The following is a 24,705-nucleotide window of genomic DNA, read 5'->3' on the forward strand; positions in this document are numbered from 1 at the left end:
AATTTAATAGCTTTATTCACAGCTGCTGCTGGTAGTTCTGTGGTGTCAGAGGTGTGAGTGCATCCGGTAGAGGAGTCAAGAGTCAAGGGGCAGAGATGTCGAGGGTTTCACAGAGGAACAGTTTCCTCTAAACTTTAGGATGTGCAAGGCTGCATTCCAATATCTCTGTCGGCACCTCATGACAACACTGTCACAGCAGGACTCAAAATGTAGGCAAGCTGTCTTCATCAGAAAGCGTCGGGCAGTCGGGCTCTATTGGATGGCAACCGGGGCAGCATACTGCAGCAGCTGTACAGCTATGACAGCCTTCTATAGTTTAAACAGACACTATATCACGAGTATGGTGTAAAAACAATATGGATGTATGAGAAAAACGTGCCAATTCTGAAATTAGTGTTTTCATAGCAGTTGCTTTGCTAGTTGTTTGATTTGTATCAGATGTAGGGCCACATATGATAGTTTCCCCAATCTGATTGGAAAAGAAATATGATTTCTTTGTTCACACTAATCTGGAAAAAAATTCTGATCAGTGTCACATGAGGGCAAAACAATCTGATTTAGGCCACATTTGCTTCTGTGAACGCAGCCTTAGAGTTGTTTTCATCCACCTTGTGACTGTGCATCCAGTATTGACATTTCTTATGGCTCTGTTTTGGTCTCCACCAACCCCTGAGGGGTAATATCTGGCTCATTAGTTGCTAAATGCATCACTGCGTTCACTATCTAGTGGCTAACCTCATGTGCCATCGGGTGCCGGCAGGCAGTGTAAAGTGAGTTTCATGGAGCTTTTTTGATTCTATCTGTGGCATCCGGTAACAATGTTGATGAGAGACTGAGAGTGAACCAAAACAGTAAAATTGGAGGCCATAAAACCAAAGAAATGAGTTAAAAGACACTGAAACGCTTCAGATATCTGAGGAGAACTGGAGAATAGGGCAACAATTCTGTCACTTTTTCATCATTCATGTTCACTTTATCCATTTTGAAATCACCTTCATTTGACAGCATTACAAGGAGTGCTGCATATTTACAATAATAGAAACCCGGTGAATACGCCTTGTAAATTAAATTGTTGGCCAGTAAGAAATTTTGACAACCCACTCAAATTAGTGTTTGTGATGTTTAGATAAATACAAATGCCTCAACAGTTTATCTCTGTGGGTAGATGTCTATGATCAGCAGGCTGGAGTAGTCACTAAATTGCAATTCTGTGCTCACATCCTGCTCAGGGAATTCAGTTGTCACTAATCAAAGCAAATCTAATTAAACACAGACTTAAAACCTGGGCCGTCTCCATTCTACTGCTCTTTTGTCCAATCCTCTATCAATGCTGTAGCCACCTCGCCAGCTCTGACGCCGCACCTTCTCTGCACTCTGCACACAATGCCAGGAGGTCTTTGCTTGCTGATCTATGTAGGACAAGCACTGGGATGTCTGAAGTAATAAATGAACAAGATGAATGTGAGGGATATGTTCATTTGAAAGCTCTTGTCACCGAGGGTTTGTCGTCCGGCTGCACAAAGGGTGGAGCCGTCCTGCCTGATTTACTTTAGATTCAAACCATGGCTAAATTGGAAATCGTGAATCACTCTGACACCATTGGCGCAAGATGGATTACTCCAGTTAAAGGCTGCCTTTTCTTTACTTTGCTTCTTTTTAAAGAAATCATACAAAAATTAATTTTTCTGACAGACGGCTGACCCGGGCAGTCAACGAAAGGAATAGCAAAGGGAGGCCGGCGCTGAGGCACTACAAAGCCAGTTTTATCAGCGCGGCGCTATCCCAGCCACATCCAAAAGCTCTCAGCAGCACAATGAGCCCAGCTGAATATTTGATCAACTGTCTCAGGTTTAACAAGCCTTGCCAAACTACACCTGCCTGGAGGAAAAAGATATGCCTTTGAGCAGGGCAATGCCTCCCTCCAAGATGTTAAGGAAATAAGCGTTTGATGTTCACAATACCCAATCTGCGCTAATCTCATCCGATCTTGGGCACTTGGATTCTTAGCGAGGTGAGAGATTTGCATTGCTGAACAATAGCTGTCTGGATGCCAATGATGCCTTCCAGTATAGCTGTAAATTACAGAACAATGCACTCACCCAGCCCACTGTAGGCGAAAAAGCGCTTTTACATATTGAATTCAATAAAATACTATATAACTGTCCTTCATGCCGAGTGTGATACAACTGATATTTTTTCATAACTTAGAGACTACCCCGTATATACAGTCATGGATAACTCACTTCTATCAAGAGGTGAATTCACGTGTGTATGTTTCTGTCTTTCACCCTGAGCTTGAATATGTGTGTGTGTGTGTATGTGTCCACCTCGAGTCCTCGTCGCTGGCTGCAGCTCATTGCCCTGCAGTAATATCAGGCCTTGCAGACACCTGGGACCAGTGGTGTGGGCCCTCTGAGGAGGCAACCGCCTGGCAACTGGTCCTGATTACTTTCTCCACTCTCCGGAACTCAACTCTGTATATGCCATTAACCAGCTGCACGCGGTGTGATCCCAACTCGACTGTGCCATTAACCCTGTACACAAAGGGTTGTTTACAAACACACACACACACACACATACATACATACATACATGCACGCACGCACACACACTAGACCAAACTTCACAATTTAACCGCCAGCCTGCTAAAGCCACAACCATCTGCAGGCCAACGTCTTCCATAATCTCCCGGTGAGAGTTGTGCAGCGGGATAACACGAAGCGAGGGTGACATCTAGTGGGCAAATCATAGAACAACTAGACATGAGTTGTCATTTTAGTTGCAGTGTGTTATTATTACAGTAATAATAATGCACAATAATATACAGGGTAAAAAGCTGTACAATAACGTCTACTGAAAAAAATAGGAGGTGTTTTAGTGTGATTTCAGTATGTACAGTTTGATCATGCAGTTTGGAAGATAGTCTGTTGAAAATGGCTTTATTTCCTTGTTGTTTGTGCTCCTGCAGGTTACTGTATGTTTAAAATCAATGGTAATAATTGCAAAATTGCAAAATCTGCCATTTTTTTCCCAGTAGAGTATAAAGTATTGATGTTGTAAGTCTTTACTTTGCTTTTTTCATGAAGGTGACAAAATGCAGAAATTATCAGGAGTGTAGACTCAAGTCACATGGCTTAGACCCATAAATATAATGGTTTGACTCCACTTGACAAATCAAAAAAGACCCGACTTGACTTTGATTGTAACACCAATTCTGACTTCACTTGGACTTCAGCCTATTGACTTGAAAAGACTTGATACCTTCTTCAAGTCCAAAGATTAAAAAATACATTATTTGAAATAATCTATAGAAGCAAATCTCATAAAATTTAAGAAAAGTCATGAAGTGTCAAGGCTATGAAACATTACATATATATATAAAGTACAGAAGTATTACCTATCAGCATTACATCCTTTAATTATGGGGTACCTGTGATGCTGTAATAATGTACCTGTAGTTCAGAGAGTTGTATCATGTAGTATCATATTTATTGATTCTTAGTAGTACTTCATGTGTAAGCAGTGTTTTAATTATTAGTGTAGCTTGTCAAATCATGCACTGATTATGAGGAAATTTGTCATGGTTTTGTGCCGCTTTATGTGTCATTGAGGTAATTTTGTGTCTTTCTGGGTCATTTGTGTCTCCTTGTGGTTGTTTTGCCACATTTTGTAGTCATTTTTCTGTCTTTGCAGTTAATTTATACCTCTTTGTGGCCATTCTCAGTCTCTTTCTGGTCGTTTTATCTAGTTTGAGTTACATGTTGCCGGTGAAGGCCAAGGCGGCACCTGACACTTTGAACCTGGGGCCTACGAACAGTAGAGCGTTTCAGTGATCCATCCATGGTCAGGATATGGCTTAATTTTGTACTGTTTTGTATATTGTACAAAAGGTGAGGTACTTTCCACTACTACCTCGGAAAAAACCCCAGTAACAAACAGCATTGAAATGATGTTTCAGTTTCAATATTTTAAAGAGCTGATTTCATGTCTTTTAAAGACAACATAATATTCGTCTTTTTGTGTTGTTTTTTTTTTTTGTTTTTTGTTTGTTTGTTGCATTTTTGATTAACTTTTACACATTAAAAAAAAATCAATCCACATTAAAAATTCCAAGGGAGATATTTGTTATTTTTCCTGAAACCACGAGGGGGCGCCTTGTCCCAATAAAAATGTATTTATTCATTCATTTAAAGTAGGGAAGAATACCTAGTAATATTTAACACATATAGTCAAAGTGAAAGGTTTATAATAATTTAAAAAGACAGAGCCATTATCCCAGCCTTAACAAAATACAGAAAAGTAAAATGACAGCTACTATTGCATCTAGGCTACAATAAAGCATAAGATTTAATTACTCTTCCAATCGTTTTAACATACAACCTAACAATACATATTTCTATTTGTGTTTTTCTTAAGCCATTATTTATTTATTTTTTTAAAAAAGTATTTGATTTTATTTTTCAATTTTGTCTGTATTTGTCGTCTACAAATCTGCTTTATAAATGAATTAATTTGAGCTGATTTTGTTATAAGGTGCTACCTTATTATAGTAAGGTATTACTATATTAAGGTATTATTATAGCCCAGCCAAATACTACAATAATAAAGAGTGGATTTCATTTCATATCGTGCTTTTACTTCCACTGTGTCGCCTAAAGGAACAACAGCAACAACAAAGCAAATGTAAAGTGCACACTCAGTCGCACACAAAGAAAGACAGAAAATAGCTGGTGTTTACTGCGTGACCGACTGACTGACAGCCACAGGGAAACGTACACCTTATCTTATCTCTGATTTATGCAAATGTTGCAAGGCTCGGCATGCCTCCGTCCGTCTGGAGGAGGAAAAGGAAAGAAATCATTTGCCAAGTGGGAGGTGCTTTGAAGTCCGTGTCAAAGTTACTGTACTTGGAAACATTAACGGGAGTTGTGAGTGAATTCTGCTGACAAATGGGACGCGAGCCGAGACAGACGAGCAGTGGAGGTAAGTTGTCTTTTCGTGACATTTGTTTGCGAAATTTGAGTTGTTACCAGCAAACCTGCCGACCGGTTAATAGTGGAAATGTCCCTCCGGAAAGCTGTCACCTGACCCAGGTAGATGTCTTCTACCGCAGAGAGACGTTTATAAGTCGTTTATATGTTTGTACAGTTACCTTAAAACTAACATAGAGTAAAATGGCGCGGCGTTTCTTCCTGTTGATGTCCAGCTGTCTTTATTTAACAGAGGCTGAGGCTCAGTGGACTTTACAATAGGCTATGTACGGAGAACAGGCCTTTTATATTGGATACTGTGTAGTAGTCTTTGTTATTTAATTTAAACTGCTCATTATAAAATGTAACAATGTCGACATCCACATTTACAGACATTTACATAGAATTCAACTTTTTGAATGTCTAGGTTGATCAGTTTTGGGCTAGCAAATGATATTTTAATATACATAATAACTTGGAAAAATGGAAACTGACGACTCTTTTAAGGGTTTTTGAAAGAATAGATATTACGAAGTCACATTTAGGCTATTAGGATCCCCATTACTTGTAGTGGAAGCAGCACTTGTTCTCTCAGGGGTCAGTGGAAATTATTGGTGAATGTTATTCGTGAAAGTACTTAAAATGAAGTAGGTTAAAATGTAATCTATCCATTTTTATTATAGGTCAATCAATTATTTATTGATGGTTTAATTAATCTCTTGGTCTAAAAACAGATTACAATATCATAGAGCCTGAGTAAAATCATCAAATGTGTTGTGTTCACCCCAAAGTCCAATCCACCCCAAAATATTAAATCTACTATCATTTAGGATCAAAAAGTAACAAAATCTCACACCTGAGCAACTGAAAGTAGCATTTTTTGTGTTTTTGCTTTTAAACAAAATGATTTACAGCTTTAAAGAATCCAGCTGTACTGTATGAAATTCTTTAACAAGCAGTTGATGAGATAGTTATTGAAAAACCTTTGTTGTGCAACAGTTTCCAAAGACACCAAATTTGTCAGGCTTTTTGGGGAAATGCTTGTAAAATGGTGACATCATCAAACGTCATTTGTTCAGTCCAAAACCCCAAGCAACAAATCTATCTATCTATCTATCTATCTATCTATCGTGAGCTCACGGTAAACATGTTACAGTCAGTCAGTTTTGAATATACTCTGTAGTCTTTCAGACAGTGTGGATTATTCTGGTCTTAATGCTACTTCAAGGGAAACAAAAAGAGAAAACTGGATGTGAGGATGTTAAAATTTGTCATGTTTCTAATTCAGTGTCATTTCCTCCAGTCTGTCGATGAGCATCGCCCTGAGACTGCGTCACACGTCTTCTATGCTGCTGAAAAAAGGCCTAGATGCTTCAGAATGGATCAGGCACTTCCCAGCCAGAGTTCAGCATTGGACCTGCCCGAACCAGACAGCGAGGAGCTCCAGCTCAAAGTGGACTTTTTCAGGAAACTGGGTTACTCCTCAGATGAAGTGAAGGCTGCTCTGAGGAAGCTGGGCCTGAGCATGGACACTAACGCGGTGCTGGGAGAGCTGGTTCGGAGCAGGACCAGTGCTGCACCCTGCTCGTCCAGTTCTGACAGTGATGAGAGGAGCACAGGCCAAAAGGACCCCCTGCTGCCCGCCAGCTGGGCTGTCGGACCCTTTAGAGTCACACCGCAACTAGGAGAGCGGAAGAACGCAGATGCAGAACTGAGGCCTATTGTTATTGATGGCAGTAATGTTGCCATGAGGTAATATTAATAAGCTTTTTGTCTCTCTTAATGGTATCATAAATTCAAATCATAATTCACAATCTGCCATCTCTCATTCTCATTTTGTCATTCAACTCTGCCCTAGAAACACGCATTGTCGTGTTACTTTAAAAAGGTGGGTGTTCACCACCCTGCCTGTGCATGTTTTTGTAAAAGCCACTGCTACAATATGCAAATACTCGGCACACACCTCAAAATCTCCACCTCTCAGTAAATATGAGATGTAATACAGGAAGTTTGCAGCAGAGTAATAGCCCGAGGGACACTTCCCTCTGAGAGAACACTCAAAAGCATGTGGTGTTTACACAGATCAACTGAATTTTTGCTTTTCCCTTTCATTTTATCTATAGACAAATTACTTGTACTCACTTCTCTCCCCTACTTCTTTTTTTCAGTCATGGCAACAAGGAAGTGTTCTCATGTCGAGGCATCCAGCTCGCAGTGAACTTCTTCTTGGATAGAGGTCATAACACCATTACTGTGTTTGTTCCCAGCTGGCGCAAAGAGCAGCCCAGACCTGATGCCCCCTTAACAGGTGAGGATACAAGCAATGTACAAGCAAGCAGACAGATGGTTTTCATCGAGCAGAGAAGTGTTAGTTTAGCCACACAAACACTTCCCAGTCAGAGCAGAAACACTTTCACTGACAATGTTTACATGCACACTAATATTCCCCCATTATTCCAAATATTACAATCTTCTGAATTTGATGCCGGTCATGTAAACAGCATATTTTGTTAGGATTTTCCGAATTAGGCCATTTTCTGAATGATAAAATTTTCTGATTAAGACATGAGATGTGCCGTATTCGTCAGGTTTTACAAGGACTCTTTTGACTTCTATGCAGGAATATGCATTTCAGTTTGGTTTTTACTGGACTTTGTGGCAGACAGTCTCTAGACTGTTTACGATGAGATCTTGTCATGAATGTGTTGTTCACTGGAGATGCATGTCCAGAAGAAAATGGCACCTTTCTGATTAGTGGGACAAACACATCTACTTCTAAACAGTATTAAAGACCTGGATATCAACAGGTTTTTCAATATGCACCAGTTTCACAATGCCAACCTTTTCAAGAAGGCGGTTGAAGATATGAGAGATGGAGGCTGTGTGTGCATGGTCCAAGAAATCAGCCACCGGTGAAGACCTTTAAAAACCTCCTGTTTTGATGCAAAGAATCAAAATTCACATTTTGATATGATAAACAACCCGTTCAGGCATGTTAATTGGAGTATCTACAGCTGCATGTGAACAGGAATATTAGTGGAATATTCATTTTCATTACTCATGTAAATAGCTTAGTAGGAATATTGTCTTTTTTAGGAAAAAAAAGGATTTTTTTCGCGGTTCATACATTCTTGACCCTTGCATTCATAAGGTTGAGTGATCAGCAGGTAAGCCAGCCTAACTAGCTTACTTATAAGTTAGTAGTTACAGCAGTGGACTTCACACTATTAGCATTCAGGAAGAAATCACAATTGCTTATTTGGCTTACTTTTTTTTTCAGTTCAAAGATTTGTAGTCACTGATTTCTTAAAGGGCTTTTCTATTGGAACTTTTGGCTGCTTGGAGAAAAAACTTTCTGCATCTATTTGGATTTCCATCACCAGTTTAAACGCACACAGTTGTGCTGAGTTTGGCCCAATATGGACCATCTCCAAAATCCAGCCAAAGTGTGTCCGACTGCCCTCAAGCGGGTTGCTGTGACATCAGATGGGCTTCATCATCATTATTCATTACTGTAATAAAGAGACATGATAAGAGTTACACGTATTTCTTTATTTTTGCATGTAAATAACTTTATACACTGTGTCGCTCACAGGTGGAATGTTTTCTTGCATGTTACGCAGTGTATGAGTTGACATCATGAGTCTATTGATTTCATTTCATTTGAGGTCTTTTTGGCTCTTCCTTATATGCTTTACTGATGGATGGATCTTTAAGCCCTTAAAAATTTCAATAAGATTTTGAAAAGTGCAAAAACATTCTCTACCTTGGAGAAAAAAAAGTGGTGGAGCGTTATTCATGTGTGCTCTGTCAGCACTATACCTACGCTTCTGAGACAATGCAAGCCAAACTCTGACAACAGCACGAAAGTTGTTGACCCCAGTAACACCAGCACAAGCACATCCTCAGTTAAAGACACACCTTAAAGCGGGTGGTTGTAAGGAAATTCAAATCCTTGCTGCACTAAGGTGACGCGCGGGCTAAGCAAATGTATGGAAAAGCTTCAAACATTGAAGCGCATGATTCCAAACTGTCACGTTCAGTTCTGTACACAAATACCCTTTACAAGGACTTACTCATTCACCAACAATGGTGATTCAGTGGAGTCAGTTCTCGTAAGTCAAATCTGTTGAAAGAGATTTGTTCATACACGTACTTAACAATCCTAAGTGACAGTCAGTTTTAGAAAGAGGGGTTGGCTCTGCATCTTTCAAGCCAACAATGCCTTAAAAAAGCCTGACATACCAGCATTGACGAGCTGTACTGGATGCCTGCACTAACATCTTACATGACATTTATAGTTTGTTCTGCTCACAACAAATGCATTTATTGCTGACAAACTATTTTGATCCTCAGCCATTTAAGAACTCTATTCAAGTCTAAGGGGAATTTCAGTGATGACAGAAACACTTCATAGTGAAAACCACTAACCACAGGTTATCTTAGCTTGACACAAAGACAGGAAATAGCACGAAACAACTAATTTGTACAAAAACTAAAGTGTAAAAATATCAATTCACCATTTTAAAAAAAGGGTTTCTGTTTTCTCTGTTTCTTGGCTGGGAGCACTAACTTCTTGGAGTTTCTGCTGGTTGCACTGATCCTGCCCGTGAATTAGTCCAACAAATAAACCCTGTACAGTAAATGAACTTTCATTTGGTGCTTTTTTCCAGGTTCAACCATCAAGATATAACACATTGATTAGTGAACTTAAGGTGTGTTTGTAACAATCGAATAAGCACATTTTCCATCATTTTTAACTAATTGTAGTTAAAGAAATCGGAGGTTCTTATGCTTTATCCCTGAAGATATTTTTGCTTTTGTAGAACTTTTCTCTTACCAGGAAATGTGAGAATGGCTACTACATAAATTTTCTCTGAAACATGGAGGAAGTATTCCCGTATCTGTAAATCAGTCCCGCAGCTGCCATGAGATACAGTTTCAGTATTTTCTAAGGCAGAACTACTGAACTCATGCCAAATCCATGTGGTAATACATTTAGGATTGTGAAACAGTAGTTTACCCAATTGGCAATCAAGTTATGTTTCTTTGTTAAGCCAAGACAGCAGTAAGCGTGGGCACACGAGGAATGATTTGCTGTAATAATTTCCGTGTGGGTACGGTGTGATAATCTCTGGCTGTACACGCAACAAAGAGCTCCGCATTTCAAACAGCGGAGTCACTAACATTTTTGGGTGTATCTGAACAATCCAGATTATTATCACATTATTATCACATCTTATGTTTGAGTACACTGCTAAAGCTGGCAAATTTATCTTACTTAAAATAGTCTTGGAAACCCATTTCCTTGAAGAGCTTAAGTAAATATAACTATCTTAATTTATTTTTACTTTAAATCTAATTGTTGAGTTTACTGAAAATTGGCTGTATTTACTTGATTTTGTGAAGTTGCGGCAACTTAAAAATAACTAACGGAATTACCTTGTTCACTCTAAGTTTTAGCAACTTTTGTAAGCCAAGATAGTCTGACTTAACTTGATCATCAAAAAGAATACAAATAAGGTTGACTAGTTTGCAGCTGGCAGAATACAGATATGTAGTACAGTAAACTTGGTTTACTGACGTTGAGATGCTTACAAAGATTGATTTAATTAAACCTGTTATTTTTGACATTGCAACTTCACAAAATAAAGTAAATAGAACTACATTTTAGGTAAACAAAGTAAACATAAATTACGACTAATAGTTATATTTACTTAGATTTTTCAGGGCAATCAGTTTCCTAGATTATTTAAATTAAAATCAACTTATCATCTACAGTGTAGATGTCTGTAATTCATTCAGTCTTAATGCAGCATGTTTTCAAACTATTCATTCTGAGCTAACCTCTGACATCTCCAACAACAACTATATAATGAATGGTGGACTATTATTTTCAAAACTGATGCATCATCACCATGTGGCTGTCATGATTTAGTAACTATGTGCAGCCTGGGTGGAGCAATTCAAAAGCTCTATTCTCAATATGGGAACAAGGAAATAAAAGTCACCCCACTGTCATTCCTGGGAAAGTCCCATCAGGAAGTACAGCTGTGTTTTTTCTTCCTCACCTGACCCACTTGTAGTTAACTGCTGACTGTCATCTACATTAAGAGGTTAAGTGAAGACAGTCACCCTGAGAGGCACTTAGTTAAAGAGGTGCTTTTAAGTGTTTGTGTGTGTTGTCTGTTAGTCAGTAGCTCAGGCATACACACTTCAAGCTTCCATGTCACCCGACCTCTTTGTCATGCATTCAGGTTTCATGGTTCATTTGACTTCTTACTTATGTAACAAGCAACTGCAGTGTGTGTATTTTGTTGTTGTCCAGTCATATTGCAAATATGATTATATATTTGCATATTAGATAGTTATGTTTGTGCTGGTTATGTAATACCTTGTCTGCCATCTTTTGTTTCCTATGATTGATTGCTGGGGCTTTTGTAAAATACTTAGTGCATGTTTTTTTTAAACATTGTGGTTTTTGAATCCTGAAGGTGCGGTTGTGAATTGACAAATGTGTGACATGTTACACAACAGATCTGTTCGCTCAAGGGCATAGGTTTCAAAACAATGTTGGGGTTAGGAGTCCTTTACCAGAAAATTTTCGGCGACAAATACTTAATTAGCATTCTTGGGAATTTCTCCGCATCAGTTTTTGCCTTTTCGGCATCACTTTATGAAAGAAATGTCTTTATTTTTCACTTAAAAGTCTAACTTTCGACATATTTAGAAGAACGTGTCTCCTGCGTCCCTCCAAGATCTATGTTTACAATTAATACACAGCTTTTAACAAGAAAGGGTAATACAAGTACCTCCTCTCTGCTATTTCTCTGCCACCATTTGACTCCAGCTTGTTTGCACTTTCAGATCAACACATCCTGATGGAGCTTGAAAAACGGAAAATATTGGTCTACACTCCATCGCGCCGTGTTGGGGGTAAGCGAGTGGTTTGCTATGATGACCGCTTTATCGTCAAGTTGGCGTATGAGTCAGATGGAGTGATTGTATCCAATGACACCTACCGTGACCTCCAAGGAGAGAGACCTGAGTGGAAGAAATGTATCGAGGAGAGGCTCCTCATGTTCTCCTTTGTGAATGACAAGTAAGCAATTAGGCTGTTTTCCTACCTGAGCTTTTTCTTTCCACCGATGCTGTTAAATGTGGTTCCAGAGGGCATATTGCATCTTGAGGGTTAAACCAGGGGAACATGATTATGCAGCACCCAGCTGAGTTGTCACAAGTAAATGAAGAAATCACTCATTTGAAGCCGTGTTTATCTGGGTCTAGGTTCATGCCCCCAGATGACCCTCTCGGTCGCCATGGCCCCAGCCTTGACAACTTCCTTCGGAAAAAGCCTCTGGCGACAGAGCAAAAGAAGCAGCTCTGTCCGTATGGTAAGATAAGATTAGCTCAGGAGCTCAGGAAGCCCTCTGCTACAATATACAGTATTTTTTATTGTTTGACTCCTTTAAAAGTTTTAGTCAAGGAAGTAAGTTGTTTCCCAAATAAGATGAACTTTTGCTTGTGTTCATTTTTGTTTCCTTCAGACAAAAAGTGCACTTACGGCATCAAATGTAAGTTCTACCATCCAGAGCGGTCAAACCAGTCCTACCTGTCCTTGGCTGATGAATTGAGAGAGAAAGCCCAGATTTCTTCAGTAAAAGAGGAAAGAAATGCCAGATTATCACCCAGACAGTTCCAGTCTGATCCTGGGCCTGCTCACAATGCCTTTTCCCACCCTCAAGACAGATTATGTGCAGAGCACATAAGAGACCAGCAAAGTTCTTCACATCCTGGCAAGGTTCGTGAAAATACAATGCTGTACTGGGACGATCCCAGAAAAATAACAAATCATATGCCCTGTTCTGTAACAGGAAGCCAGTGTCAGAAAGAGTGGCCTGGGCTGCACTCTGTCCCAAATCATTACTATACCAACATCTCTCACGAGCACCTTGATTCTGGCCTTGGCTCGTATGAGAGTCAGTACTCTGACTATTCACCTTGCCTCAGCAACTCCCACAGGCTCATGCCCCAGCAGCAGAGCGCCCTCGCTGGACCCATACATGCCCCAGTGCAGGCAGAGAAAAATAACACGTGCCAGTCTTGCAGTCGCTGTTCCCATGTAGCGCCCTCAGCTGCTCACCAGCAACACCACAGACACCCTGACCCTGAGTGTCACCCTAAATATGACACCTACCCTCCTCACATGTTCCCGCCTGGTGTGCCACAACAAAACAGCCTTCCTAGCCAGCTTCATTACAGCACAGCCCCACATCATCAGCAGAACTACTGGTCAGATCCCTTTCAGGGGCTTCTCCAAGCCAGGTCAAGTAGTCTCCCCTCTTCAGTCCCTTCCCCACACTCCCACAACTCACACTGCTCTTACAAAGGCCAGCAGTACCACGCCTGGGGCCAACAGCAGTCCTCCTCTGCTGTGTTTAACCCAAAAAGGGTGGAAATCCGCAAGAATCTGCAAGCCATCTTCAACCCACAGCAGGTCGATACAGTCATGGAAATGTTTCCACATGTGATGAATGCGGAGAAACTGGCTGCAGAGATCCTTAACCTGAAGGCTCAGAGAGGGATATTCTGATTATTACTGTGACAACTTCCTTCCTTTGCTTCTTCTCCAGTCAGACCTACATGATACTTGTGCTGACAGAGCAAGTAGGGAATCTCTTGAGAAGCTGTTTTAGTGCCTAGAGTTGAGTGATTTGAAAGCTTATTGAAGAGATGTTTAATTCTATGTAATGTGCCATTACATTGCCTTCCTATTTATGAATAGTTGAGACAATCTGTTTTATGCATTTGTATGACGCTGTAGTCAAATGTGACCCTGTCATCCAGTGTTTTGGATGAAAAGTGCCTCTAGACCAAAACTGAGTTTCTAGAGTTTTGTCTGTTGATGCATATTGTGTCAAATGTGATATATTGTAATCTTTATCCAAGAACATTTTTGTCAAGTGTTGAGGAATTGCTGTGTAAAGTATTAGTTTTTTTTCTTCTTTTACTGCAGTTCTCAAAAAAAGATTGTTCAATATTATCCTGTGAGGTGTAGCTACAGCATATTTAGATATACAGAAGCCACCCAGCGTGTAGGTTACACTCCATCCAGCTGAGGATCCACACTACCAAGTGGTATTTACAGTAAATACTATCCTAACAAGGAAACTGAGAAGACACTATCAAAAGGAATTTGCTGGTGTGTAATAACCATTTCCTGTAAATCGACATCAGTTTCATGAAACATTGTCAGATCAAGTGTTGCTATAATACCTCACATGTATTTGGGTCACTGTCATTGAAAAATGAAATTGTAAAATTTGGAATTTAGTTCTCATGAACGTTTAGATTTATTTTCTCTTAGAAAAATCACTTTGTTAATGTATACTGTAAGATAAATGTATAGTAAGCATGTCTAGAAAAAAGCATGCCAATAAAGATTTAAAGATGTGTGAGATATGATGTGTGTAGTACTTATAGTGCTGCTCTTTCTGGAGCTCATGCATCTGTAAAGACATGTCCAAAGATTATCAGGAACTTAGTATTGGCACTCACTCATGCTGACATCATACCATATTGCCTAAGATTCCTTCACTCCCTGGGTAGAAGATATACTTGCGTAATTAAGTAAAATTACGCAAGTATATCTTCTACCCACAGAGCTGACGACAACTATTTTTCTGAAAAATCTGGGACAGCCCAAGGGTTTTACAAACTATGAAAAGTTTTACTCTGCAGTGCATTTCACAAGTATGAACACATCAGTAACTTTGTGTTTCTAATGTGTGTGTGTTTGTGTTAACAGAGTTTACTATTGTTGAATGATAGTTTAGCTTGACAACTATTTGATGGATTGCCATGAAATTGTGTACAAACATTCATGGTGCCCGCTTGATGAATCCTAATGACTTTGGTGTCCCGCTGATTTTTCCTGTGGCACCACTATGCTGTGAATGTTTGGTGAACATGTTGTAATCATTTTCATCGCCCAGACTACTTTGGTTTCTGACCAAATACCTGCAAAAAGACCCATGGCATTTCCATCAGCCTCTGCTGTACTTTGTGTTCAGTGCTAATTAGCAAATGTTAGCATGAAACCTCTGGTTCCCACCCTTTTTCAAACCACATTGTCGATCCCCTGACCAAGTGGCATACTGCTATATTTCATGTTAGACTCAATGCGTAACAGTAACAGAACTACAATTAAACTGTACAATTAACCCAAATAATGAATGCAGTAACTGCAGGAAGATTGTGTAACCAAGATGCCAATAGATGAATTTTGAGCAGATTATTTCCGGTAAATTTTGTTAGTTTGTTTTATGTTTTTTTTTAATCATACATATTTAACAGGCTTCTTTTTCTTCTTCTCCCTGACGCTTGATCATTGTTCTGTTAGCTCTTTGTTTGTTTTACCTGTGTACTTCTCTAATGTATGAAAAGGCCATTTACCAGAGAGTGAAGGCGTCCTCACCATGCCATTATCCAGAGAGAGTTTTTTTTAATTATTATTATTTAACCGTTCTTGAACCAGGAATTATACCATTGAGATTCAAAATCTCTTTTCTAAAGGAGTCCTGGCCAAGACAGCAGCACACAGAATTTCACATAAAAATGTGTATATATTTGTAAAATATATATATTTATAACAGTAAATATATTTGCAAAGTAATCTAACCTTTACATTTATTTTTTTTACAGATCTTTTTAAAATGCTGGAATATAGATTTACTTTTTTTTTTTTTTTAACTCCCCTTAAATTCAAAAAGACCTCATGACCACCCATGAAGCTTCGATGACCCCCATGTTTGGAACCAATGTGCTAAACTAAGACAGTGAACACAGTAAACATTATATCTATAGCACAAGGCCCAGAGTATAATGACTTCAGACACTTAATTTCCTTAATTTTGGTGCCTTTTATGCATTAGTTCATGGCATAAATGTATTTAATTTTGTCAAAACAAATGTCCTCTGCTATTTTCATCTTTTGGGTGACACATAAAAATATTCAAAATATTGAGTGGGACATGTCCCCTGTTTCCCCCCTGAGTTCTACACCTCTGCTATAACATGTCATTACCATTTTAAGCATGTTTGAGCATGAAGCTCAGGGCAAGAAAAAACATTTTTTGGTCACAAGCTCAACAGGTTTTTCAGAACCTATGCTTGTCATTTTTAAATTTTGGCCAAACCTTACCTTGTGCTTGAAATTGAGCATTTCTCAGTGTGACTGAGACGCCGTGTTGCTAGTTTTGTGAGCAGCCTCGTGCTCCAACTCAAGCAAAGAACAGCAGTTACTTTTGTGCAACTGTCTGTCCAAACTCACACAATGGAAGTATTTGATGAAAGAGTGTTTTTATTGTGAATAACAGATGATTTTACACTTTTTATGTATATACTTTGATACAAAGCTTGATCTCATCACGATAAGATGTCAACTGAATTCTGTTGGCCTTGTTTCCATGCATCCAGATGGGACCAGCGGTTTGTTTTTCTGTCATTCCCAGGCCATGAGTAGTTTGTGGAATGGCACAAAGGCACCATAGCCAGGCTTGCTGCAAAGTACAGACACAGAAACAACAAAATACTAATGATGGGTGTGTTTGAAGCTACTTTAAAATAGAATCTTCCTTGAGATAATGGGCTAAACATATTTCAAACAAAAGAAATGCACATAGGAGTGGTGTTAAAGATCATCCTTTAGTTTTCCCATGTGTAGCCTACAGTAGCTCATTTGCTTATTGTTCTTTACAACCGGGTTAAGTCAGGCTGAGTTTAATTTGTCATTGCTGCAGGCAAGTGAGTTAACACCTCACATTCCAAGTTCATGTCTTGCCTCTTTAATATTGTAATTTGAGGCTGACAAGTTTACCACAGCCTGAGATTTGCATATTCAGCTCAGCCACTAAGTACACAGGATTTACTCAAGTGTGTCTGGAGGCAGTGTTTGGATGTTAAATAGCTAAGGACCACAGTGGGATGTTTTAATTCGCAGAGATACTTTAACCCTTTGAAACCTGAGCAAATTGACTTGATTTCTTTCATAAACACGTGAGAAAGCTAATGAGCAACTAAAGAAGACGTGGCCCAAAATTAGCAAGAAATTAATAAAAAAGTGAGTTAATGAGTTTAGACCTCCTCCAACTCCTTTTTGAACATGGTTTCATGATTCCAGTTATCATCCATTTTGGTTATAGCTATTTTTTTAATCATTTTTTAAATCTTTTTTATTTGCTATTTTATTATTATTTTCTATTAATTTGGTGGGTTTTTGTGCATGTTTGAAATATCTATCTATCTCTCTATTGATGAAAAGTATTAAAAATTTGTTAAAAAACAAATAGTGCTTAAAAATTAAACTAATTATTTAACATAATTTTGAATATTTAATTATGATAATTATAAATATTATATATGTAGATTATACATTTTTCCCTAGCTTTTTAAAAGTACTTTTTTTAAGCTTTATAGAATTTCTTGCAAATTGCGGAACATTTTTACCAAGTTGCTCATTGCCTTTTTTCCCATGTTTTTTAAATAAATCATAGTAATTTGCTGAGGGTTCAAAGGTTTAAATACTTGTGAAAGGCATCTAAAAGTGATGCTCAAGTGATGCTAAAAGTGACCAAGTGATGTTGGTCCAAGTTTCAAAGGGTTAATGTGTTTTATGTAACCCTGGCTTTGGGAATCAGATGATCCTCCAAGAATATTACACACCGTGAGACGCATTAAGGAGCAACATGTTGCTTGTGTTCACACGGTAAGAAAATAATCGGTTACCATTCAAAGTAGTTGTGTCCCCTGTGGCTGCCATCGTGCAATCCATGATCAGGTGTCTGCAGCTCCACCCCAAGGTGGAGATCTGCCTCCCCCTGCAGGTGGCCCAGGAAACGAATCGTCCCCGTGCTGATCCGTCCAGACGGCAGCACGATCTTAACCCGGTGACCCAGCTCCAGGTCCATGGGGGAGTGAGGTATAAAAACCCGGTGAGGCCCTTTGGACGTCCTCCATGACCTCACACTGGAGCAGGAGGGTTCAGTCAGTTTTAAAACATCATAGAGATGATCAGCTCTCTAGGACTTTGGACAAATCAGTGATATTACATCGAACATCACGGATATTACATCATACGTGTAATGTGGGGTTTTTTTGTTGTTGTTTTTTTAAATTAAAGGTCCTGTATGCAGCATCAGACCATAAATGGATATGCATAATTATAATGGAGTAGGGGCACCCTGAGTCGAGAATGAAGTCACCTCTTCGTGTGTTGTAATCTGAGCTTCTCCGTGGTTTGTTCTGGTAAGATGGCCCAGCTGCATATGCATAGTAGTGCATGTATGTATTCGACTAGCTATCTTACTGCTGCCTCTTTGCACGAGCTTATATGGCGGTTACTGCTGATATCTGGAATAGCCTTTCAGAGGAGGTCAGACTCTCCGACTCAGCTGACAGCGTCAAACAAAGTCTTAAAACCTGTCCTTTTAGACTTGCATTTATGTAGCTTTTATTAATTAATTGGTATCAAACCTATTTTTTATTTTTTTATGTGTGTATGTCTGTGTGTGGTAGTGTGTGTGTGTGCGCCGTTGTTGTGGATGCTTAGAGTCCACCCACTGTCACTGTTAGCTGTGCTGGTAACAGTGCTGCCATTGGTTAACACTGTTAGTGGAGTCAGTTCTGTTAGCAGATAACTCATATGTTCTGAATTCTGCGTAGAGCCCATTTAAAAATTAGTAGTAAAGGGAAATAAAATATAAACATTAGTAGGGTTTACTAGATCTGTATCTCCATGCAGTCCTAATTTGACTTTTGGGAGATACACGTATTTGCTTTTTAGCAACAGCCAGCCACCAGCGAGAAACAGCAAGCTTGGCTCTGTCCAAACGCAGCAGCTGTAAAGCTCACTAATTTGCATATGTCCTTTGTTTACTGAGCACAAAAACTGAGAGTAAAAATGTTGTTTTACCGGAGTCATATGCAGGACTACGTCTTGCCTGGGAGCAGCTGTCAGGCAGCCTTTCCAGACTACAGGAAGATGCTGGGCCCTCCCAGTCAGGAAGTAGTCCTGCATACAACCAACCCCCTTATAAGACTGGCAAATTGTGGTTCTTGCTCTTTGGTTTTTGGACAGATGAAACAAATGATATATAAGGTGTTGGTGAGTGAGTTTTAGAGGTAGTTGCTTCCTGTTTCCAGTCTTTGTGCTAAGCTAGGGTAACCGTCAGATGACTGTAGTTACACATTTGCAGCACAGATATGATTTCACTTCTTATGTAACTCAGGCCGACCTGTTTTTAAAGGCTGTACCTGGTGGCTGAAGATGAGGAAGAGGAAGGTCTTGAGCTCAGACTGCTTGTATAAGTGTCGCCCCTTGGTGACGCCTCAGACGCTCTGTGTTGGTACATCGCTCTTGAGAGACCGCCTGTTCATTAGAGCACAGCAGTTGATGTCATTATTGAATGCAGAAGCATGTATGAAAACTTCATCACTGTCGGTGTGTAGTTCTGTCGTTTACTTGAACACTCCTCAAATGCCTCTCCGTTGTCCACTCCTGACTCTCCCTGCTCATCACAGCCGCCCACGTTCACCAGCACTCCTGCCTGAGAGGTCAGCTAAAAAAAAAGGAGACAAGTTACCATTACTGATGTCCACTGGTGGAAAGTTACTAAGTGCATTTACTCCACTTATGTTCGAGTACCTTAAAATTGTACTTCAGTATTTCCATTCCCATCCTACTTAACTGTACTTCGCTATGTTTGAAAGGGAAATATTTTATAGAGCTACAGTTACCAGTTACTTTCAAAATATAAGATTTTACATACAAAAAACTCAGTTTATAAATTATCCATTTTAATATTTAATTACCAGAATATGTGAAATAGCATCCACCTAAATCAACTACATTTATGTACAACTTACATATTAATATATCAGTAATGATGATCAAATATACAATACTATAACACTGACAGTAGCCGCTGAACATTATGAGTCTTTTTACTTTGACACATTAAGTGCGTTTTGTTAATACTACCTTATTTTTACTTAAAAGATAAGTGTGGTCATTTTATTCTGGACCCTAATTTCCCTTTTTTTTGTTTTTAAGTGACTTATGGAAAAACAATTTTTGAAACTGGTCCAGTAACTGACAGCCAAGAAACTGGCTGCAATGTAAGCAACCAGGACATTTATGAACCGACAATGTAGGTCCACAAAAGCTGTTTGGTTTTGCAACTGACAGAATAACAGTTTGAACCTAAGTGCAAGGCCACATTATGGAAAGGAGCATACGGTGATAGACCTATTAAAGAGTGAGATTCTTTTTGGTTTAACCAAACAACCTCAAAAGTGACTCTGTATAAAACACAGTCATTTTTATCATTGTAAAACACTCTCCGTTCAAAGTTCCAAGAAACAACATAAACTCACAAAAACGTCCTGGTTTGTCCTTCTGCGGTTTCAACAATCGCAAAAACCTTAATTCACCCAGTTAGATGTGAAAATATGCTGTCTTTATACACGCTGAAATGAATAATTATTTAAAGTACCACACAAAGTCTAGCGATTTCAGGACATTTTCTGGTGAAACAAATAGGATCTTACTCTTTAACAAAAAGGTCGAGCTTGGAAAAACATTAACAGAAAAACAATAGAGTCCAGGTTGAAAAATACTGAAGTTACCCTTCAACTGAAAATTTGGAGGCAGGAATTTTACATTAAACTGAATATTTTTATACTGTGGTATGCTGCTTTTACTTTTTAGGTAAATGATTTGAATATTTTTTCCACCACTGCTGAAACCCATAGAACCAATTTTGACTACACACACAAACTCGCACACACACACACACACACACACACCCCACACACACACACCTGATAATGTAGCTCTTCCTGTTTTCTTTGCAGCTCTCCAAACCTCCTCTCCCATGATGCTCTCTCACAGGCAACTCTCGTCTTGAGTGACAGTATTTCTTTCTCAGTTTTGGTTAGTCGTTTATGAAGGGCAGTTGTTCGGTCTGGGCTGCCCGGGATGGCTGGCACCCCTTTCATTTCAGAACCTGACAAATAAAGTCGAATAAGGTCATCACATCATATCTCTTCTCACACACGCTCAGGAGATGTAAAGTAGATTTAGAGTAGGATGCAGACAGACCTTTGGCTTCATAAACTAGATAAGACAACACAGCTTGTTGTTGGTTTACATTTAACCTTGATCTATGGAAAACATAGACTTCATCCCATCATAACAATTCATTTTGAGGGGATCATCTTTAAAATTTCCCAAATGACTGATGCATGTTTAAGACTCCTGGAGGCAGAACACACCAGCATCTCTGAATTGATTTAAGCCAGCCAAATAAAGTCTTTTCAGTTTAGAATAAAAATTTTATTAGGCAGTTTTTATCTGTGATTTTATGAGATCCTCACCCACAAGTTGTTTTAGGTGTCGGCTTTTGTCCTCTGTAACGCGCCGTTCCCTTGGCAAGAATTTGATTGCATTGTACGGGCATATCTGAAAGGCACATAAACATGGTTGATGGTCACCATAAAAATCCAAATGTGTTATTGACGAGATGTCCAAATTACAATATGAATGGTTTGTTTCATGGAGCAGTGGTTCCCAACTTGTCCAGCCACGGGGTCCAGATTTCTCCTTAGTCATAAGTTCAAGGTCCACAAATAAGAGAAATTGCCACAAATTAAATTTTATTTCAAAAAATGTTAACAGTTTGTGGGCTTAGAATACAATGACATATTGCAAAAATAAAGTGGTCAGTTACTTAAAACTTAGGAAATTAACAGCACTGCAACACAAAAGTGCATATTAATGCTTGAAGACGAGTGACAAAAATGCTACAAAAGCAAAACATGTTAATAGGCCAAATAATGCTAAAAACAGTCAATAAAATAGTTGCCGTTCTCAAAAAAAATCACTCTCTCACTTTACAGCAGGAAACAACACTTCAAAATAAAAGCTCTGTGCAGGAAAATCTACTTCAAAATGATATGGGTTTTTTGGGGGGGGGGTTATTTTTAAACAAATTTTAAATGCTTGCAAGTCACTTGTGGTCCATTCAGAATAGACCCACGACCCACTTTTGGACTGCGACCCACCAGTTGGGAACCACTGTCGTAGAACACACACTGACCCAAAGGAACCTGCAGGTGCACAGTATCCCCTTGAACGTCCATGTAAACGCAGTCCACAGGATGTACGACGTCATGTTGAAGCATGTTCATCTCACATTGTGGTAATCTGACTGGAGAAAGAATTACTTCTGAATTACATTGTAATTCACATTATGTTGGATCTCTGCGGTACATTGTCGTGATGACATGGTTTTACTGAACTGTGACGTAACGAGTCCAAAGGATCAGGTGTAGGCTGCTAAAAAAAAAAGACGGCCTTCTGTAGTTGGATGCAGCCACGCTATCACTTTTAAAACATTTATGTAAAAACAATTTGGAAATATACTACTGGGAAATGTGGAATCAGCTATAGACAAACAATCAAATAAACATGGATGGAAGTTTCTATTGGAAAATTTAGACAGAGCTGGACACTGACCTTTGCCAGAAGCTCAACTGTAGGATGGGAGGAAACAATCCCATGTGGGGTCATAAGGAAACGGTCGCTCCCATTTCTCCTCAATGGGTCTCTGTCCTAGTCCATGCCGGTGAATGCTAATGTGGCGCACAGGGCTCACTGACCTGTTGCTATGCACCAAGTCTGTGTGAACAGCGCTGCTGACGACTGCTGGGAAGGTAAATCTTGTCTAATCCTCTTAGTCATGCAGTTACACAGTCCAGTTGCATCCCGGCTGCTTAATTTGGGCTGCTGAGCCTTATCTATAAACAATGTGAATAAGCCTCCACATGCAGTGCAACTGTTACCCCTGTTGGAGGGAGGAGGATTCAGTGTCAGCATCCATCTGTTCTGTCTGTCGTTTGATTCAGTCGTAACAGATGAGCAGGTCATGAGCAAATTTTAGGCCTAAAACTTTTTTAGGGTGGATACCTATGAGGTCAAGGGGTGACTCTCAGCTTTAAACACGTCATTTCCCTTTTGATTTGCAACATACTCTATTGACATTTCCCGAGTGTGACAGCAAACACATAGATGTTTTCTATTTGCGTGTGGTTTTTACACTGAGTAAAGTATTAAATCCTAAGGGACTTTAGACTTTAGACTCTTCTTTTTCCACACTGTGACCCTTCCTGGAGGTTTGTGGACGTAGTTAAACATGAAGAAGAAAAGATAACAGATATAAAGTAAGTGGACAGCGACCCTTGCTGTCCAGTTATACAGTTCAGTTTAGTATACAACTGAGCAAACAAGCACAATTTGGTTAATATTCAACAGTTACTGAAAGGAAGCTTGTGCTGTTTAATTTATTATAACTCTTAGATGCCCTTAAAGCCTTTACTATCAGGGCCCCTTGTTTTTGAAACAAATTGCCTGAGGAGATAAGGATGGCAGAATCAGTTCTTTTAAGTCACTTCTAAATGCCCATTTTTATAGACTTGCTTTTGTCTAATGTCGCCTTTTTTTTAAAACTTAATTTATTTGACCTTTTTTTTATGTCTTATTTATTTTATTTCCTTTTATTTGTGGTTTTATTGCTTTTATTGCTTCTGGTTTTTTTTGGTCTTTATTTATTTGTATTATTTTAGATTCACATTTAACGTATGGTATGTATTTTATTAAATGTCAATCAAAATTCAGCCTGACATGCAATATTTGGCATTTTTGGAAACTTTGGCACTGCACTAGATTTTGAACATGCTAGTGAGAACTTACCTGCTGATGTCTGTGGATTGTAGATTTTTTAACTAAATGTTGACGACAAAGGATTTACAGCCAAGTAATAGATATGATAGCTTCATCACATGCTCACTTGAAAAGGTTTAATAACTATTTTGTTCCTCAGTCTGTCAAAGTATTACATAAGAGTTTGGGTTTTACGTAGACGTCAGTGTGCCTGAGTTTAACACTGAATGTAATAAGATGTGATTATTCCACTTTTCTAATGTGACACATTTTATTTGTAGTATGGATTTGTTGTTTGGTTGAACATTGTGTTTTGTTTGCGTATTCATGTGAGACAGTGCTCATCATGGGATGCAAAACATATTTTGAAAAATATTCTTATAATAAACCCCTCACTTACTCTCTCTCTCTCTCTCTCTCTCACACACACACACACACACATGCACACAGGTCACTGTCCTATTATGCGGTCTGCACAAAGGGTCACTGTTGCCTAGTTGTTGTTTTTTTTTGCATTAGCTTTGTATGGACACTGTGCCCTATGTCCAGTATTTCCAAGGCAAAGTTTCCAGGCAATGCAAATATTTAATTCACTGACTAATATATTCCTCATAATGTGGTTTTGGACAGCATTCATTTCCTGAAAAAAATGTTGGAGAGCTGTGAGTAACTGAAACAATAGTGACTGTCATGTAGGTGCTTGTGAGACACAGGAGTATTTGTTTAACATTTGCATCACATGTCTCACTGTTTGGGGATCGAGAGTGAAATGATTATATAGTATTAGAGGCATTGGTTTCAAAGCATTCAAGTGAAATCTGAGCCTACAGGCAACAGCCATTTACAAGGTTAACCGTTGTGTGTCAGTAAGGCGTATAAATTCGGCACTTATGTGGTCATTTTCTGTTCAGGTGTGCTATATATTTTTTTTCGAAATGTTTGCATTGTTTACCT

The 24,705-nt window shown here is 39.0% G+C and overlaps 2 protein-coding genes across 4 annotated transcripts; one reads left to right on the plus strand and one right to left on the minus strand.

The window, feature by feature from the left end:
• Positions 1-4,823: 4,823 nt before the first annotated feature.
• On the plus strand, positions 4,824-14,423 carry zc3h12aa (zinc finger CCCH-type containing 12Aa). 2 transcript variants are annotated; one of them, XM_042490567.2, is made up of 6 exons: positions 4,824-4,983; positions 6,274-6,722; positions 7,139-7,278; positions 11,838-12,072; positions 12,258-12,364; positions 12,518-14,423. In XM_042490567.2, the coding sequence occupies exons 2-6, from the start codon at positions 6,349-6,351 to the stop codon at positions 13,561-13,563; spliced, it is 1,902 nt and encodes a 633-aa protein (XP_042346501.1). In that variant the 5' UTR covers positions 4,824-4,983; positions 6,274-6,348; the 3' UTR covers positions 13,564-14,423. The 2 variants fall into 2 exon arrangements, with proteins under 2 accessions (XP_042346501.1, XP_087940402.1); XM_088084276.1 differs by lacking the exon at positions 4,824-4,983 and adding an exon at positions 5,071-5,093.
• A 1,891-nt stretch (positions 14,424-16,314) lies between these two features.
• LOC121945415 (uncharacterized) lies at positions 16,315-22,899 on the minus strand. 2 transcript variants are annotated; one of them, XM_088084277.1, is made up of 8 exons: positions 22,549-22,899; positions 22,130-22,236; positions 21,408-21,492; positions 20,853-21,037; positions 19,492-19,588; positions 19,284-19,398; positions 17,757-17,996; positions 16,315-16,531 (listed from the first exon to the last, which is right to left on the minus strand). In XM_088084277.1, the coding sequence occupies exons 2-8, from the start codon at positions 22,202-22,204 to the stop codon at positions 16,474-16,476; spliced, it is 855 nt and encodes a 284-aa protein (XP_087940403.1). In that variant the 5' UTR covers positions 22,205-22,236; positions 22,549-22,899; the 3' UTR covers positions 16,315-16,473. The 2 variants fall into 2 exon arrangements, with proteins under 2 accessions (XP_087940403.1, XP_042345508.2); XM_042489574.2 differs by having other exon boundaries at positions 22,130-22,240; positions 22,549-22,897.
• Positions 22,900-24,705: the final 1,806 nt, after the last annotated feature.

Source organism: Plectropomus leopardus, chromosome 11 (assembly GCF_026936395.1).
Source record: "Plectropomus leopardus strain MGB_pleo_1.0 chromosome 11, ASM2693639v1, whole genome shotgun sequence".
NCBI classification, from domain to species: Eukaryota; Metazoa; Chordata; class Actinopteri; order Perciformes; family Serranidae; genus Plectropomus; species Plectropomus leopardus.

Coding starts and splice junctions, on each gene's coding strand:
- zc3h12aa (XM_042490567.2), top strand. CDS start 6,349: ATGGATCAGGCACTTCCCAGCCAGAGTTCAGCATTGGACCTGCCCGAA. Junction 7,279..11,837: donor ACCTGATGCCCCCTTAACAG/GTGAGGATACAA, acceptor TTGCACTTTCAG/ATCAACACATCCTGATGGAG. Junction 12,365..12,517: donor GAAGCAGCTCTGTCCGTATG/GTAAGATAAGAT, acceptor TGTTTCCTTCAG/ACAAAAAGTGCACTTACGGC.
- LOC121945415 (XM_088084277.1), bottom strand. CDS start 22,204: ATGACGTCGTACATCCTGTGGACTGCGTTTACATGGACGTTCAAGGGG. Junction 19,399..19,491: donor GGCATTTGAGGAGTGTTCAA/GTAAACGACAGA, acceptor TCTAATGAACAG/GCGGTCTCTCAAGAGCGATG. Junction 16,532..17,756: donor GGACACAACTACTTTGAATG/GTAACCGATTAT, acceptor TGTACTTTGCAG/CAAGCCTGGCTATGGTGCCT.